Genomic DNA, 13,946 nt, shown 5'->3' with positions numbered 1-13,946 from the left:
GTTGGAAAGAGGGTACTTCCATTGTGGTCCCATTTCATTTTGAAGAAAATCATCCACCTCGAAGGGTGGCTGGTCACGCACGAAGTTTCATTTTTATTTCAATTATTTTATTGGTTGATTTTGCTATTCTCCAATTCAAGGCGCTTTTCACTCTCAATATACTTTGAGTAGTGAGTACCAATTTCTATTATCTCCTGTGTCAAGACCCGTGTAGTGGCGAAATAGTAAACCGGTAACTGATTTCAATAAAACTTGGTAATTATATGTAATTCCACGTACTTGAGGTCGGTCTTTTAGTACTCTGTACTGAGATTATTAAATTGGCGATCATAGTTGCTTCTATTAAATTTGCGAAAGTAGCGAAGATTGGCGCACATGCTTTTGCTTTGAAAAATGCTTTTGAAAGCTTGTCTGTATATATTTCCTGCACATTCGGTATTTTTGCTGGTATGTGCCAGGACTAAGGGTGTGGGTGCGGGGTGGCGGGTCGGTGGTGCGGTGGCGGCTGAAAGGGCGTGAAGCGTAATGTTATTAAGGTCTGGCCGATACGCAGAGCAAACAACATCAATATTGCGCCGCCTCACTGTCGGGTGTCGAGTTGTCGACACGCCAAGGGATGCCCCACTTCAAACTCGAAAGTCGATAAAGTTATTTGCTCTTTTTAATATAGGTGAATGAATTTAGAAGGAATTCCGGCCAGCTAATAACTTACATAGGTAATAAGTAAATTTTTGATTGATAAAAATAGCCAAAATGTACCTAGACGTGAAATCTCTGCCAGAAACAAAACGCCATCCATTAATAGAACGTTCCATGCTTGGTATTAGAGGTTACCTCACAGTGACTGGCCTTCTGGGGTCGGGGGACCCTTACCACCAAGCTTGAGGATGCCCTTACACCTCGGGCTACAGGCGGGCCCCCCCTCCCCGTGAGCCATTCGCCGAGACGTCCATGTAGTATGCGCATCACTTTGACGGTGGAGTTAACCGCAGGGTTTTTGTGGTATACAGGGGCTACCGCTTGGGAACCCCCACATAACCGCTGGCTGTTCCCCGAGGCGAGTTGTATGCGCAACGCATTTCCCAGCGTTAAAAAAAGCTGTGACTGGCCCGGGCTTGCGCAAATAATTCGCTTTATAGCTCTTTGTCAACGATCGACCACCTCTGTGGTCGGGTGGATTGCACAATTTTTATTATTATTATTATTTATTTATTTGTTGTCTGCTTTGCACGCACGTCGCCCACCACACCTTATCTTAATTACCTACTGGCTTTGCAAAAACATCCGCATTTGATGGCCAGCACGCGGATTAATGGCATTTATAATATTTTGCTTTATTAAAAAATATAATGTTCGGCTAGCTTGCATGCGTCTAAATTTCTTGGGCTGGGATTGGGATTCTTTTATTATTTATATGGGATTGGGGTGTCTTCGACTGTCGACTGAACCGACGCACCTGCACGAAGAAAATACACGATGAGTACTATGCATATAAATAAGAATATCCCTGAGTTCACTTTACAAATCGCCAAAGCAAAGGTCTGATAGATATTCAGGCATTTGTCCACGTTTGCCGAACCCCTACGTTTTACCGGTAAAAAATGCCACCCCCATATATAAACTGTGAGGCCTACCATGAGGATTTGTGAGAATTTAATTTAATTTCCGCGAAGGGGATCGCTGACAAGGACCTGGGTCAGCTGTCGATAAATAAGCCACAATAGGGGCCGACGTTGACGCTCGTTAACATGTCCCTTTGACATTCCGCTGTGGCGGAATGCTTTTTTGTGCATCTTTGCGCCGGGAATTTATAAAATCCATATTATAATGAACAATGCTAGTGTAAAGGTGAATAAAAACATTTACGACTACTCAAAACTCAAAATAATCTTCATTTCATAGGTAGGCAAATTACACTTGACAGCGTCATACTTAATAAATTCTACCGCTCATTCGTAAGGCAGATTCCCCTGAGAAGTGAGAGAGAGAGAGAGAGAGAGAGAGAGTGAAGTGAGAATGAGTAAGAACCTCTAGGGGTTGAACTTGGTAAATATACATTTATATACATTTGTCATTTACAATGGCTATTTCAACCATCGTAGATCGTGACTGAACTGAACAGTAAAAGCTGAACGGGTCACTGCCACTGCTGACCACCTCACCATAAAGGGACAGCAAATGTGTTGACTGTTGATCGTCTTTTGCTTGTTCCGTCATTGTTGTTTGATTATATACGGTGCGTAGGACACATTCTAGTGATATAAAGATGCATTGTAACGCAAGGGCCTCTTCACATGTGCTGCTGCTGCTGCTAGCGATGAAAGAGAGTCACGTCAATTTTTCAGGCGTTTTATAACGACTCGACTCCATTTTACAGGACTCGACTCTAAAATTAAGACTGGAGGTTCGAGTTTTTATTAATAAGACTCAGTCGTTATACTAAAAGACTTAAACGACTCGAGTTGTTTGCAATGGACTTATACCTATATTAGTCTCATTAAACCCGACGTTTATAAATAAAAATGACGTAGTATGTAGTAAATAATCACGTTTATTAACTTATAGTAAAAATTAGGATTCAAAGAGTGATTTAAGCAACAGGTGCGAGATTTTAAGATCTAATTATATAATGATTGCATACAATACTTTACTTTACTTTACTACTTTAAGTTAAAATAATGAAATACAACCAATATGATTTGAATGAAGTCTATGGAAATCCAGTTCTAACGTGCCCTTTTTTTATTTTGTGTAATATTGGTCTGTAACCACTTTTCTTATTATGAAGTCCTGGTACTTTTGTTTAAACTTCTTTAGAAACCGTACTGTAATACATAGAACAAATAATATGTACATAAAAATCTCGCTTGTCACCTATTCAGGGGTAGGCACAGACTGTGGACCTCCACATAATACGTTCATAAATAGTATGTTTCATTTATCATTATGGTCACACGACAGTATCAGACACTAATATTTGATAAAATACTTTGACTGTTGGGTTCTGTATCCATTCATTTTTATATTAAAGAAACAAGTAATTCCCAAAAAACAAATAACTTGAATTGGTTATATTTAACTGACTTCCGTGAACAAATCTACGTTAACGTTATCCATCAATCGCAAAATAAATATCTTGTGGGTAGAAATAAAATCACACCATACGGCTCATGACTCGCTATAAGGCGCCAGTCGTTTTGGTCGTTTTAGTCCTACAAGTCTTTTATGCTTCCTAGGGTTCAAAGACTTCGACTCGAATTAGTCTCCAGTTTTAGTCTTATGACTCAAAACTTGATGGTTAAAAGACTAGACTAGTCGTTAGGCGGTAAAAATTAGTCGAGGTTTTTTAAAAGGCCCTAAAAGACTGTGTCTCTTTCATCACTAGCTGCTGCTGTACCTGGATTTTTGGTGCTGTATCTCCGTAATTCGGACGAGCAATTCTGCTGTATCAGTTTTGAACTGCCTATTCTTTTCTAAAATGTCCATTATTTTGTTTCATTACCAATATTGCTTTCTGGTAGTAACTGCTCATTCGTTGCCTTCGCTGTTTTGAGTTCTATCAAAGTGAGATGGAGCTTATGCTTCATGCTTTAGAAAATAAAAAAAAATTGAAAAGAACGTTAACAAGAAAGCTGAGCGAGCGATAAGATACTAACTATGAGGTTATATTTTTACAATTTTATTCATACAAAGCTAATGATTAGATTAAATAACCACTCAGAAATTATAAACTTAACTATTTACGTAATAGTATACTTAATTTTAAAACAATTCGTAAAGGTTATTTCTCCAAAGTGACTTGAATAATGCTCGTAAATATGTCTAACCCCGATAATTACTGATAAGTAGAATTATGTACAAATCAACTTTATTGTTAATCTGCTTTGCAACCACGGACATTATTTCACTTCACTTTTTTCACTTAATAAACGTGTTAAAATCACTGTATATACACTTATAATAAATTAAATGGTAAAAGTAATAAAATGGGTTTTTACAAGAATAACACGAAAAAAACAATTAAATTATGAAATAAAATTACAGAGCACTTATGTTCACAATTCACAAACGGACCGGTGCCATTTTAGTACCATGTTTGGAAAACATCTCAGCAGGAAAAAGCAACGAAAAGTAGGACGTCGTCGTCGTTCTCGAGACAGAGCACGAAGGCGACGGGCAGATGAGAATTCTTCACATTTTAAACGCGCTGTCGCGAAGGTGCCTTCTTGAAACGATAGCTCTACGCGTCTCCGTGACATATGACACTAACGCTTGGCTTCTATTTTGTTTAAAGAATTTTATGCAGGGTTGATCTTTGAGCGTTTTTGCTCATACTACACTTTAATCGATTTCACACGTACGTAAAATGCATAAGTACTATCTTAGTATTAGACTAAACGATTAGATAGATCTAACTATAACTAGGCTATTGAATCGCGATGCAGTCTTGTTAAGACTAACAAGTTTGATGGGAGTCATCCATTGAGAGTTGCGGCAGGCAGCGGCGTCACGGCGGCTGTGGTGGCCGCCATGCGGCAAGAGCGCGCCGGGAATTTGTTCTGTGGCCGCGGAGCCCGATAAATTGGCCTCTTACGACGACCAAACAAAACATCTACCGCTCGCTACGCTAACCCCAACGTGAATTGTGCGCGCACTTTGTCCTTTGACGGCGATTTATACAGAGTGAATAGTGCACCCTCTCGGCGCAGAAGATTTATTGCTCGCAGCATATTTCAGTTATTGTTTCGCGTGTTTATCCATTGGAATTGGATAGATTTTGATTCCATTAGACGAACGTGACCGAAAGAAAGCCTGTTTGCGAAATCATCCGGTATGGCAGTACTGCAAATTGTACCATTGTTGGTTTGATGTTTTAATTGTAAATACTGCGCTCTGAACTAGTTGTCTCTATTTAGTATGAGTTGTGTATTGATTACAGGTGTATTGTTTGTCTGCAGGATTTGCAATCGGAGATCGAAACCCACCGCGACGTGTACGCGTCGCTCACTGGCACGGGCCGCCGACTGCTGAGCTCGCTGTCCTCGCAGGAAGATGCCGTCATGCTGCAGAGCCGCCTCGATGAGATGAATCAGCGTTGGCACCACCTCAAGGACAAAAGCATGGCTATAAGGTTTGTCGAGTTTCAGTTTCCATTGAGACGATCTTTCTAGCGTTGACTTGACCCGAGACACATTGCATAATTTGCACAAGGACTACGCTAGAAAAGATAATTGTTCGACTTTTAAAGGCTCAACAATATTGCCGCCCCTTTCTTAGGGGAGACCAAAATTCTAAAAGGCCTTCTATTTGCCATAATGGCAAAGTTGAGAACTTGGTTCCGAGCTCGTTTATCGGCTGACACTTCTTAATTAATTCTTGTTTGCGAAATCAATTCAATTTCGGCTGTCGTGCGGGACGGAAAGATTTATTATTTGTTTATAGAAAGAACCGCAGATTACGAGTGACTGCTGTGATTATTTGACGATTCTCCGGTTTGATGCCGCCAGCAGAAGAGAACTCCAAGCTCTATTTATGACAGCAAGTTATTCATTGTCCTATGTTATGTCCTCTCACGTTGCCTATTTTCCCACAAGTGTATAATTCCTTCACGTCGGACACTAAATTGAGTACATCCCGTTCGAATCCTAAACACATTCGATGCAATCGGATTTCTCTGTCCTTGCGGAGAGGGCCGCGACGCACCTGCCGATTTGCACGAAGTTATATGAATTAATGGCACATGAAGAGCAATTAAAGCAACCGTAGCGGCGCGGGCGTAATCGACTTACCGGCAGTGGATTGGCGTCACAGCCCCGGGCACCGGTGGTCGGTGAGGCAGGGTGAGCTGTACAAGATACGAGTAGGAAATTCAATTGTAAACGATCTGGACTCTACGGGGTAAAGGCATTGAAATTATACTGGCGCTTTGAGTGCTTTACAAAATGCCTAAGTGTTTCCAATGTTGTTAATTTGGTATGTATATACAGAATATAGGAGTAGGGTTCGTAGCAATAAATGTCGGTAAATGGTTTGGGTAAATGGTCGCACAGCAAAATCCATGAGTATTTTTTTGAAAATCGACCCCTAAGAGGGTGAAAACGGTTAAAATAGTTTTACAACTATTTGTATGTAAAATCTAATTTCTTGGAATTACAAAAATAAAACTTTATATAAATATTCTATAAAAATGTAAAAAAATATGGACGAAATAGGGTATTGAAAGTATGTATTGGAACTTTTTAACGCGTCGTGTGATTTGCTTTAAACTTGGTTTGGATACTTACTATAAATACAATATAAATAATTACGACCCTGGAAAGGTAAACCGTTTAACGTGCATTGGAAAAAAAATGATAACTTTATTTGTTTTATTTCAAAAAGTACTTTAAAATTAAATCGTTCTCTTGTAATATTTTCCAAATGCCTGTTAGACGTTTTACCTTTCCGGTGCTCATTATACGTGTTTCAGGGTTTTTCAAAGAACTCCTAAATAGAAATTAGTTAGGGACACGAAGTATTTAAAAAAAATCAAGTCTATAGATGAACGTGCTCTTTACATTTGTGTTTTAGTAGCAACAATACAATTGTACTCAGACGAAGTCGTGGGCAACAGCTAGTTAGGAATATAATTAATTACTGGTGAAAGATTCGCGCGCTGCACACGTGACTTAAAAAATTAACCGTATTGACCCGGCGATGCGTGGGCCATTATCCGTTATTCATAGCTCACCACGACACAGGATTTTGCAGTACCGCCTATGAATACACGTATATGGCAAAAATTGTATCGGTTTCGGAAACTAGGCGAGGTGTACGTAGTCTGAAAGAAAGTAGAATTTTCTTTATGATCCCGGAACCGTTCCGCCTATTTTGCTTTGCCCAGAGAAACGCAAGTAACGATTTGTTGTCACGCGCACGACACTCGCACAGAGATTGTCGCCGCCCAGTGCCAAGTTGGGAGTTGGCCAGTGAGAGGCACAAATCCAACTCACAGCTGTCAACTAAAAGAGCCTTAGGTGTAACTCACTTCAAAGTTAAACTATAGAGACGTTCGATCTCTCTATATCAACATAATTAACCGGAAACGTTGACAATCTTCTGCTCTAGATAACCCGAAGTAAATGTGCAATCATGTTAAACAGTGTGTAAGAACTATTCCGACGATTGTACTTTGCGGCGTAGGAAATGTATTATGAAGGATGTAAACGGATTTTGTGAAAGTCGGCGGTCGGAGGTCGGCCTCAGGTGCGCACCATTAAATATTAGCGCCTCTCTTAAAACTCAGTCGGCACTCGGCATGTTTAGGCAAGTAGCAAGGGCACTTTGGGGCCTGGCTCTACATTTATATAGTTTTGAGTAACTATTGAACGGCAAGTGATATGGTATGATCACTTAGTTGTGTGTGTTGATAAATGATACACATTTATCATTTACGATATTTGTTTCAAATGTTTGTTTACAAAGAGCAAGAGCGAGCAAAAAATGAGGAGTAGGTTGTAATCAGTGTGACGATTTCAAGTTCTTTTTTTATAATAACATGTGACGGGGCGAACAAGTCGTGCGCCTGACGGTAGGCTACACGCCTGTCCATAACAGTTGCAGTACCACTGCGCCCATCACGCTGAGACATAAGTTGACAAGTGCACTCTTACCCTTCAAAACCCGAACACAGTAATGGTCACAGTACTGCTTGGCGGCAGAAATAGGTGAGGTGGCAGTACTTGCCTGGACGAACTCGTTCACAAGGACCTCTACAGCTACTATCGAGTATTAAACGGCGCCTATTGATAATGTGTGCCACGTGTGCGGACACGCATCAATTAAGTTGCATTAATGCCGTTGTAAGCATCTAGATGTACAATGTGTTCTCTGCAATGACACCATCTACGCATAATATAATCGAATTTTCTGTGAGCAGTAATAACAATGTTGACCACACTACCCGATGGAGAATAGAATTTGGTCATTAGATTACTCGTAATAATTCGCGGCTGCATCCGCAATGGTGACGAAAGTCGAGGCTCGGGGGTCTAATCAAAACCCATAAAGCCTCATAAAGGAATAGTCGTTGAAAATGAAACAGGTTCACCATTATGACTTTGACAGCAAACAGGACTCCTTGCTGGACCACTGGAGGGGTGCAGACCCTCAAGGAGATTAATAGTCGAAAAATCTCCGTAACTGTAATTTTAAGGTCTCCAAAGGAATTTAGCTGAAATAATAAATGCAAAACATCTTTTTCATCGTTTAAAAGAAACACTGTAACAAAAAAGGGAAATAAATTTTATGAGGCGCGTGTTTTATGGCTGCCGACTCGTACACTGTTTTTTTTAATTAACCACCAAACAGACTTGACCTGAGCTCCTGTGATTATTTTTGTGCCGATTTCATAAAGTAATTGCGATAAACACTTGCACAATATTAGGGTGTAAGCAAATAATATTATTTTTTTGTATCGTCCTTGGTTAAAAGGGTTACACCGAATAATTAAGGAAACGGATGTCGTTAGTCTTCTCTTTTTAATGATATGTCGATACATTGCACATCTTCGTGCTGTTGATACGTTCCAATTAATGCTTAAGAACTGAATGTTCAGGGTTACTGAACATTCGAACAGCACAAGTGACATGTATTATGTTATTATTTATGTAAATATCAAAAGATGTCACTTGTGTTTTGCATTATATTAGAGTTTTGTCAGATTTGGTGTTACTTCCGCGAACAGGAATGAACAAAACCTTTGATTGGTGTTCGATAAATGAATGAGAGTCAATTGGGTGTCGACGGATTGAACCAAATTCGATTTGTGCTGTCGCAGTGATCGTTAATAGCGTCGTAAGCGCGTCCCCTATGGCGCGGGGCGCGCGCGCGGTGTGCGGGGCGCGGGGCACCCGATTTATTTGCTGATAATTACGTATATAGAGCCTTTAAGTAGGCGGAAATCGGATACTAGCGTGTTGTATATCAGCTTCGCACGAAAGTGCATTCGATGGATATTTAACTATTTTCAAAACCCGCTCGATTTGCTTAATATAAATACCTAAGCAAAAACAGAAATCCGTTCACTGTTCCGCGGCTGCTTCCGGGCCACGACGAGTGCGGCGGGCCCTGCCGACTTACTGAATTAATCATCCAAGTTAACGATACATCATAAATCTCCGAAACGTTTGAATTTGAACTGCGAAAAAATTGAGAGGGACGTCGCACTCAGTTTCGCCAGTCACTCCGACCCTCCTCCGATTGATTCATCAACTTATTCCCGCTTCTGCCCCGCCTCGCTTGTTTTATCAAATCATCATTTTAAAGGTCATTTCCTTAACGCAGATGTGTTGATTTGAAAATAAACAAGGACACGTGGATTGTTTACACTATTTCATTGCACTTTTCTAATTGGGTAAGAGCTTGTGTGCTACAAGTAGCTATGTACCCCTATGTGGGCTCTTCTTTGAGCTCTTGACTCCTTGGATGTTATTATTATTATTATTAGATGGGCTGTGGAGGCCTCGACAGCAATTGGGTGGCGTTGATGCTGTCCAGGGAGTGAAAAGAACTACCACATGTGAAAAGAAATCTTGAATGATCTACGTATAAACTACACTAGAATATATGTTTTATTTCCTTGTGATTTTTTGTGTTTAGTTAACGTAAAAAATACATGTTTTCAATATTTTTTTGTGGTGGTGGGTGTTAAAATTTTTTGTTTTGCCTAAGTGGGCGGCGAGCCAAAAATAATCAAAAAAACACGTATTTTTTATATTTACTTAACAAAAAAAATCCAAGGAATAAATATAATTTGTTCTTTCGCAAGGCTGCAAAGTTGTTGTTTGACGCGAGTGCTTGTACTGAAACCTGAGCAAGCGAAGGGAGTCGTCCAAAAATAGATTCCTGAGCGTAGCGAGGGTTTCAAGACACGAGACGCAAAACAACTTTGCTGCCGAGCTAAACACACAACTTTTCACCTCACTATAGCGAGGAAAATGGTAGATGAAAAAAAACAACAGTTGAACTATAACAAATCAGGTTTTTTCATCACCACTAGACTGAGACTAGCTCTTGTTTTGTTTCTTTTCAATTCATTACAGTACAATCCAATCCAAAGTACTGAAATGAATGAAGGAAAATTTAAAAAAAAAAAGTTTAATTTTGGGTGCGTTCTGAATTTACACCACATATACAATTATAATTTTATGCGATTAACGAAATTATTTTAGTTCATCGACAAATTAAAATAATGTAATAAAACAATATTAGTGTTATCGTTGACAATTTATAGTCAGTAATAATAAGAATACATTATACCAGCGGATTAATACTTGATAAATAGTTGATGTAAGTAGGGTACTTATGGCGAAATTTTTTTAATCAAAAGAAAATGTTTAGTTTTGTTTGTATGTCTTATAATTTTATGTGATTATTAAAATTATTTTAGTTCTTCAACGAATTCAAATAATTTTATAAACAAAGTCAACAATAATAAGAATAAAATATACCTTCTTTTTCGAATTTCAAATCTTTTTGCGCGCAAATTTCTAATAAGAAATAAAGCCTTTCCGAGCTAGTGAAGTGAAAAATATATTGGTAGTAATAGTTTGTATACATAGATATTTCAGGTTTATTTTTCAAATGCGGTAGCACCCCCTGGACAGCATCAACGCCCCCCAATTGCTTCTGAGGCCCTTACCTCCCCCTAGACTAGGACTCTTCAGCGTCAATTTTGGGGCAGGAACCACTTTGGGAAACTATGTTCTAGTGTCTGTCGCCTATTCCACTTTCTGGTACGAAACTGCTCAACGAAGTCTCCTTTCCAAATTACTGCTTCCAAGCTGCTTTTATCGTACCTTTGATCGCGCAGTGATCGACTCCCAGCCCACAAAACCACGACACTGCAACTCACTTTCACGTCGCCTAAAAGTCTCCTACTAGATCCATTACATACAAACGCGCGTCGCCCGATTGCAGGCCCTGTACACGTTGTCGATGCATTGCAAATTATGGCTGCTGCAGTCTGCAGTGGTTGGTATACAAATTATACTGTTCTCAACTTAGTTTGCTCTTCGATTCGAATTGTAAGCTTTTTATGTTTCGGTCGTATACCTCTATAAGAGATTTAAATCACAAGATACAAGAAACAGAAAAAGCGATAAATGCAGAAGCCCCCCACTATGATAAGTACAGTCGACCACATAAAAGCGATTTTATTGCTCACTTTACAAGTGATAGCGGCGATAAAAGTTTTACAATGACGGTGCAGCCAAGATCTTTTTGCAGCTGATAAGAGATATTCTGCGCAGACGTAAAGTGTATTTGATTCCTCTTCAATTGCACATAAAAAGTTGTCATCTATGGCCACGGAAGGAGCGATTAAAGAAAGACTAATGTAAATTAAAATCAATAAACGACGGGCCGAAACCGCCGCGTTGGCGCATCAAATTATGGATATTCGCCTTGGACACTCCTTTGGTGAAATCAGCCGTCGGGCGGAGGCAACACGTTTGCTTATTGAATGGAACCTTAACTGCGGAGAAACTTTATGTGAATACGACCGCTAGCGTCGGTGCACCGCAGCTTTCAGCCACATTGTTGCTTTTGCAACTTGGCTAATGCGGCACGTGCGGCTCGGGGCCCCACTGCGCGCGGGGCGGCCCGTAAACGATGATCTACATACGCGACGCCGTAAAGCGCTGTTTAGTGATTTCGAGCAATATAAAACAAGCGCCGTGCGTTTATGTCGCTACAAGGCGCGGGTGTAAACCGGCGCTCTGGTCTTGAACGTTAGCCATTTCGGGCGTTCTATTTATTTTGCTTTATTGAGACATTCATTTACAACCCGTTTTCTTATCAAATGGATACTATGAATACTTTCGGCAATCCGTACGTCCACGGAGAGCTCCCTTCGGTAAGCGCCTCGTCCAGCTGAATTGACTTAAATCCAGGCTTAGGTACATATCCCCGAACATGATCCGCGGTTGTATATCTATACGTTTGTAACAAGTTCAGACCCCCGTTGAACATTTCACTCGCTGCGGTTGTGTTCAGGTGGGCTCACTAAGCGGGCCGCGCTTTGACGGGTTTGCCCATATATATACACAGTCCAAACCCGCAACACCCCCGCTCCCCGCCCGCGCACCCCAATTTGCACTCTACCTCTTTATTTATGTCAGCCTTTATTTCGTCCATCGTCGGGTTTGTGCCTCTGTATCTTTGTCCGCATCATCATAATTTCAGCCATGTTTACCACACAGACAACACGATCTGGAGTCACTAGATAAAATAATTTCAATATTCTCACTCACTCATTTGTCTTCGTGTTAGAAAAAGCAACGCTGTTCGCTTTGAGGAGTTGTTATTTGCTTTTTTTTTAGTCGTTGATGCACAGAATGCAATGCCCGAGAATAAAATATAAATTTACAATCTAAATGTGACCCTACATCTACTACACCAGTGATTGTTTTGCTACGAACTTGGAACAAGCCACAACTAAATTTCATACCAAATTAATGTACCAGCCAACCTCGGAGACTTTATATGATTTAAATTACTCTTATAAAAAGAGAAGAAGAGCGTTGTTCCACTCGGGAGTTACTCTTGTGCGAAGAATACAAACATGGTTATAGTCCTTAAGTTCAAGGTGCCAAGGGCGATGTTGGAGTATAGTGGAGCTAGTGTAAAATTCCAAGCGATTGTCTCAAACGCCAGATTTATGGAGTCGCCGCTAGTGACGGTCTCGTTATTGTTATTTATTATCGATAAATGCTGTTGCGACGTTCTACTTTATTCAGATAGATAGTGCTACAGTCGTAGAGTCTAAATATATGACCGTAAAACCGAATAAACTTCTTAGATGCTTTCGGTCCGGAGGTTGTGGCTTCGTTAATGGAATTGGAATTGCTTCTGTTGCAGTTGGGTTCATTATAAAAAAGTACTGCGATGAACTCAAATATAAATTATTTTAATTTGTCTTTGTGTTGGTACATCTCTTACAATTATTAATTTATTTTAGTTACTTTGTTCGGAATTGATAATACTTTCGGTTGTCCAATAAAAATCAAGTTCATTGGTTAGGTGATATGAATTGATACTTGGCTCCCCAACAAAACTACATCAGATAAACCTCCCTATAAGGCACAAATAAATATTCCGTGTCAAAGCGTATCGACCTGTTAGCTTTTGTGCGACGGCCCGCACTCGAAGTCGAAGTCAAGGCTTAAATATATTAGGGATCTGAGCCGCGGCCAAAATTTCAACAATTGTACTTATTACGCGCGGCTTAATACCAGCCAAGTTTTTGAATTACCATCTCCGTCGCGACGCGTCGGGCCCTCTTTTATAGCACTGGCTTTTATGGCTCGTAATCCCTAATTTCCCCATGCTAACATACCATTTGAATTAAAAACATTTTTTCACTTCTCATGCTCTTAAAGTTCGTATTTATGCTATGTGTAGGCTGCATAAAATAGGATTTTATGCTCTAGTGCATAAAATAAAATCGTCGTTTAAGATCGCCGAGGCATTGACGCTTGCGCCAACAGCCACGCACACTAGAACTTTCTAAAATAAAGTTTTACTTTTATTGTTTAATCCGTGTTACACGTCTAATTGTTGTAATTTTACATTCAATTTACACTAAATAATCGTTTATTTGTAATATAGCTGTTTAATTTACTCGCAATCGAAGTGAAAAGCAGAGCGTATAACTCGTTCATAAGACCCATTTTGCCCTCGTTTTGAGTATCCACCAAGATATACTCGTCTAGGGTAAAATGACGCGTTTTATGCACTTGTACAATCTACTATATTTGGTCTGTACAAATATGTGTTACAGAGTGAGGGAACGGATCGATCGATTTTTCGCAAAAGAGTTGGTACTGCCCGTTCGAACGAAAATACGAACGGAATTTTTTAGTACTTCGTAGCAAGGACCAAGTTTTTAGTAACACGTATTTGAA

The 13,946-nt window shown here is 39.9% G+C and overlaps 1 protein-coding gene across 1 annotated transcript in view; it reads left to right on the top strand.

The window, feature by feature from the left end:
* Positions 1–13,946, top strand: part of LOC113238956 (dystrophin, isoforms A/C/F/G/H) — a 429,949-nt gene that overhangs the window by 314,657 nt on the left and 101,346 nt on the right. Inside the window, exon 24 of the mRNA XM_026475816.1 lies at positions 4,959–5,131. Within this exon, the coding sequence (XP_026331601.1) occupies positions 4,959–5,131 (173 nt within the window). The remainder of the gene's footprint in view (positions 1–4,958; positions 5,132–13,946) is intronic.

This window comes from Hyposmocoma kahamanoa, unplaced genomic scaffold (assembly GCF_003589595.1).
Source record: "Hyposmocoma kahamanoa isolate Upper Pololo Valley unplaced genomic scaffold, ASM358959v1 98972, whole genome shotgun sequence".
NCBI lineage: Eukaryota > Metazoa > Arthropoda > Insecta > Lepidoptera > Cosmopterigidae > Hyposmocoma > Hyposmocoma kahamanoa.
Note: the sequence above shows the minus strand (reverse complement) of the source record. Positions and strands in the feature narration are given on the sequence as shown.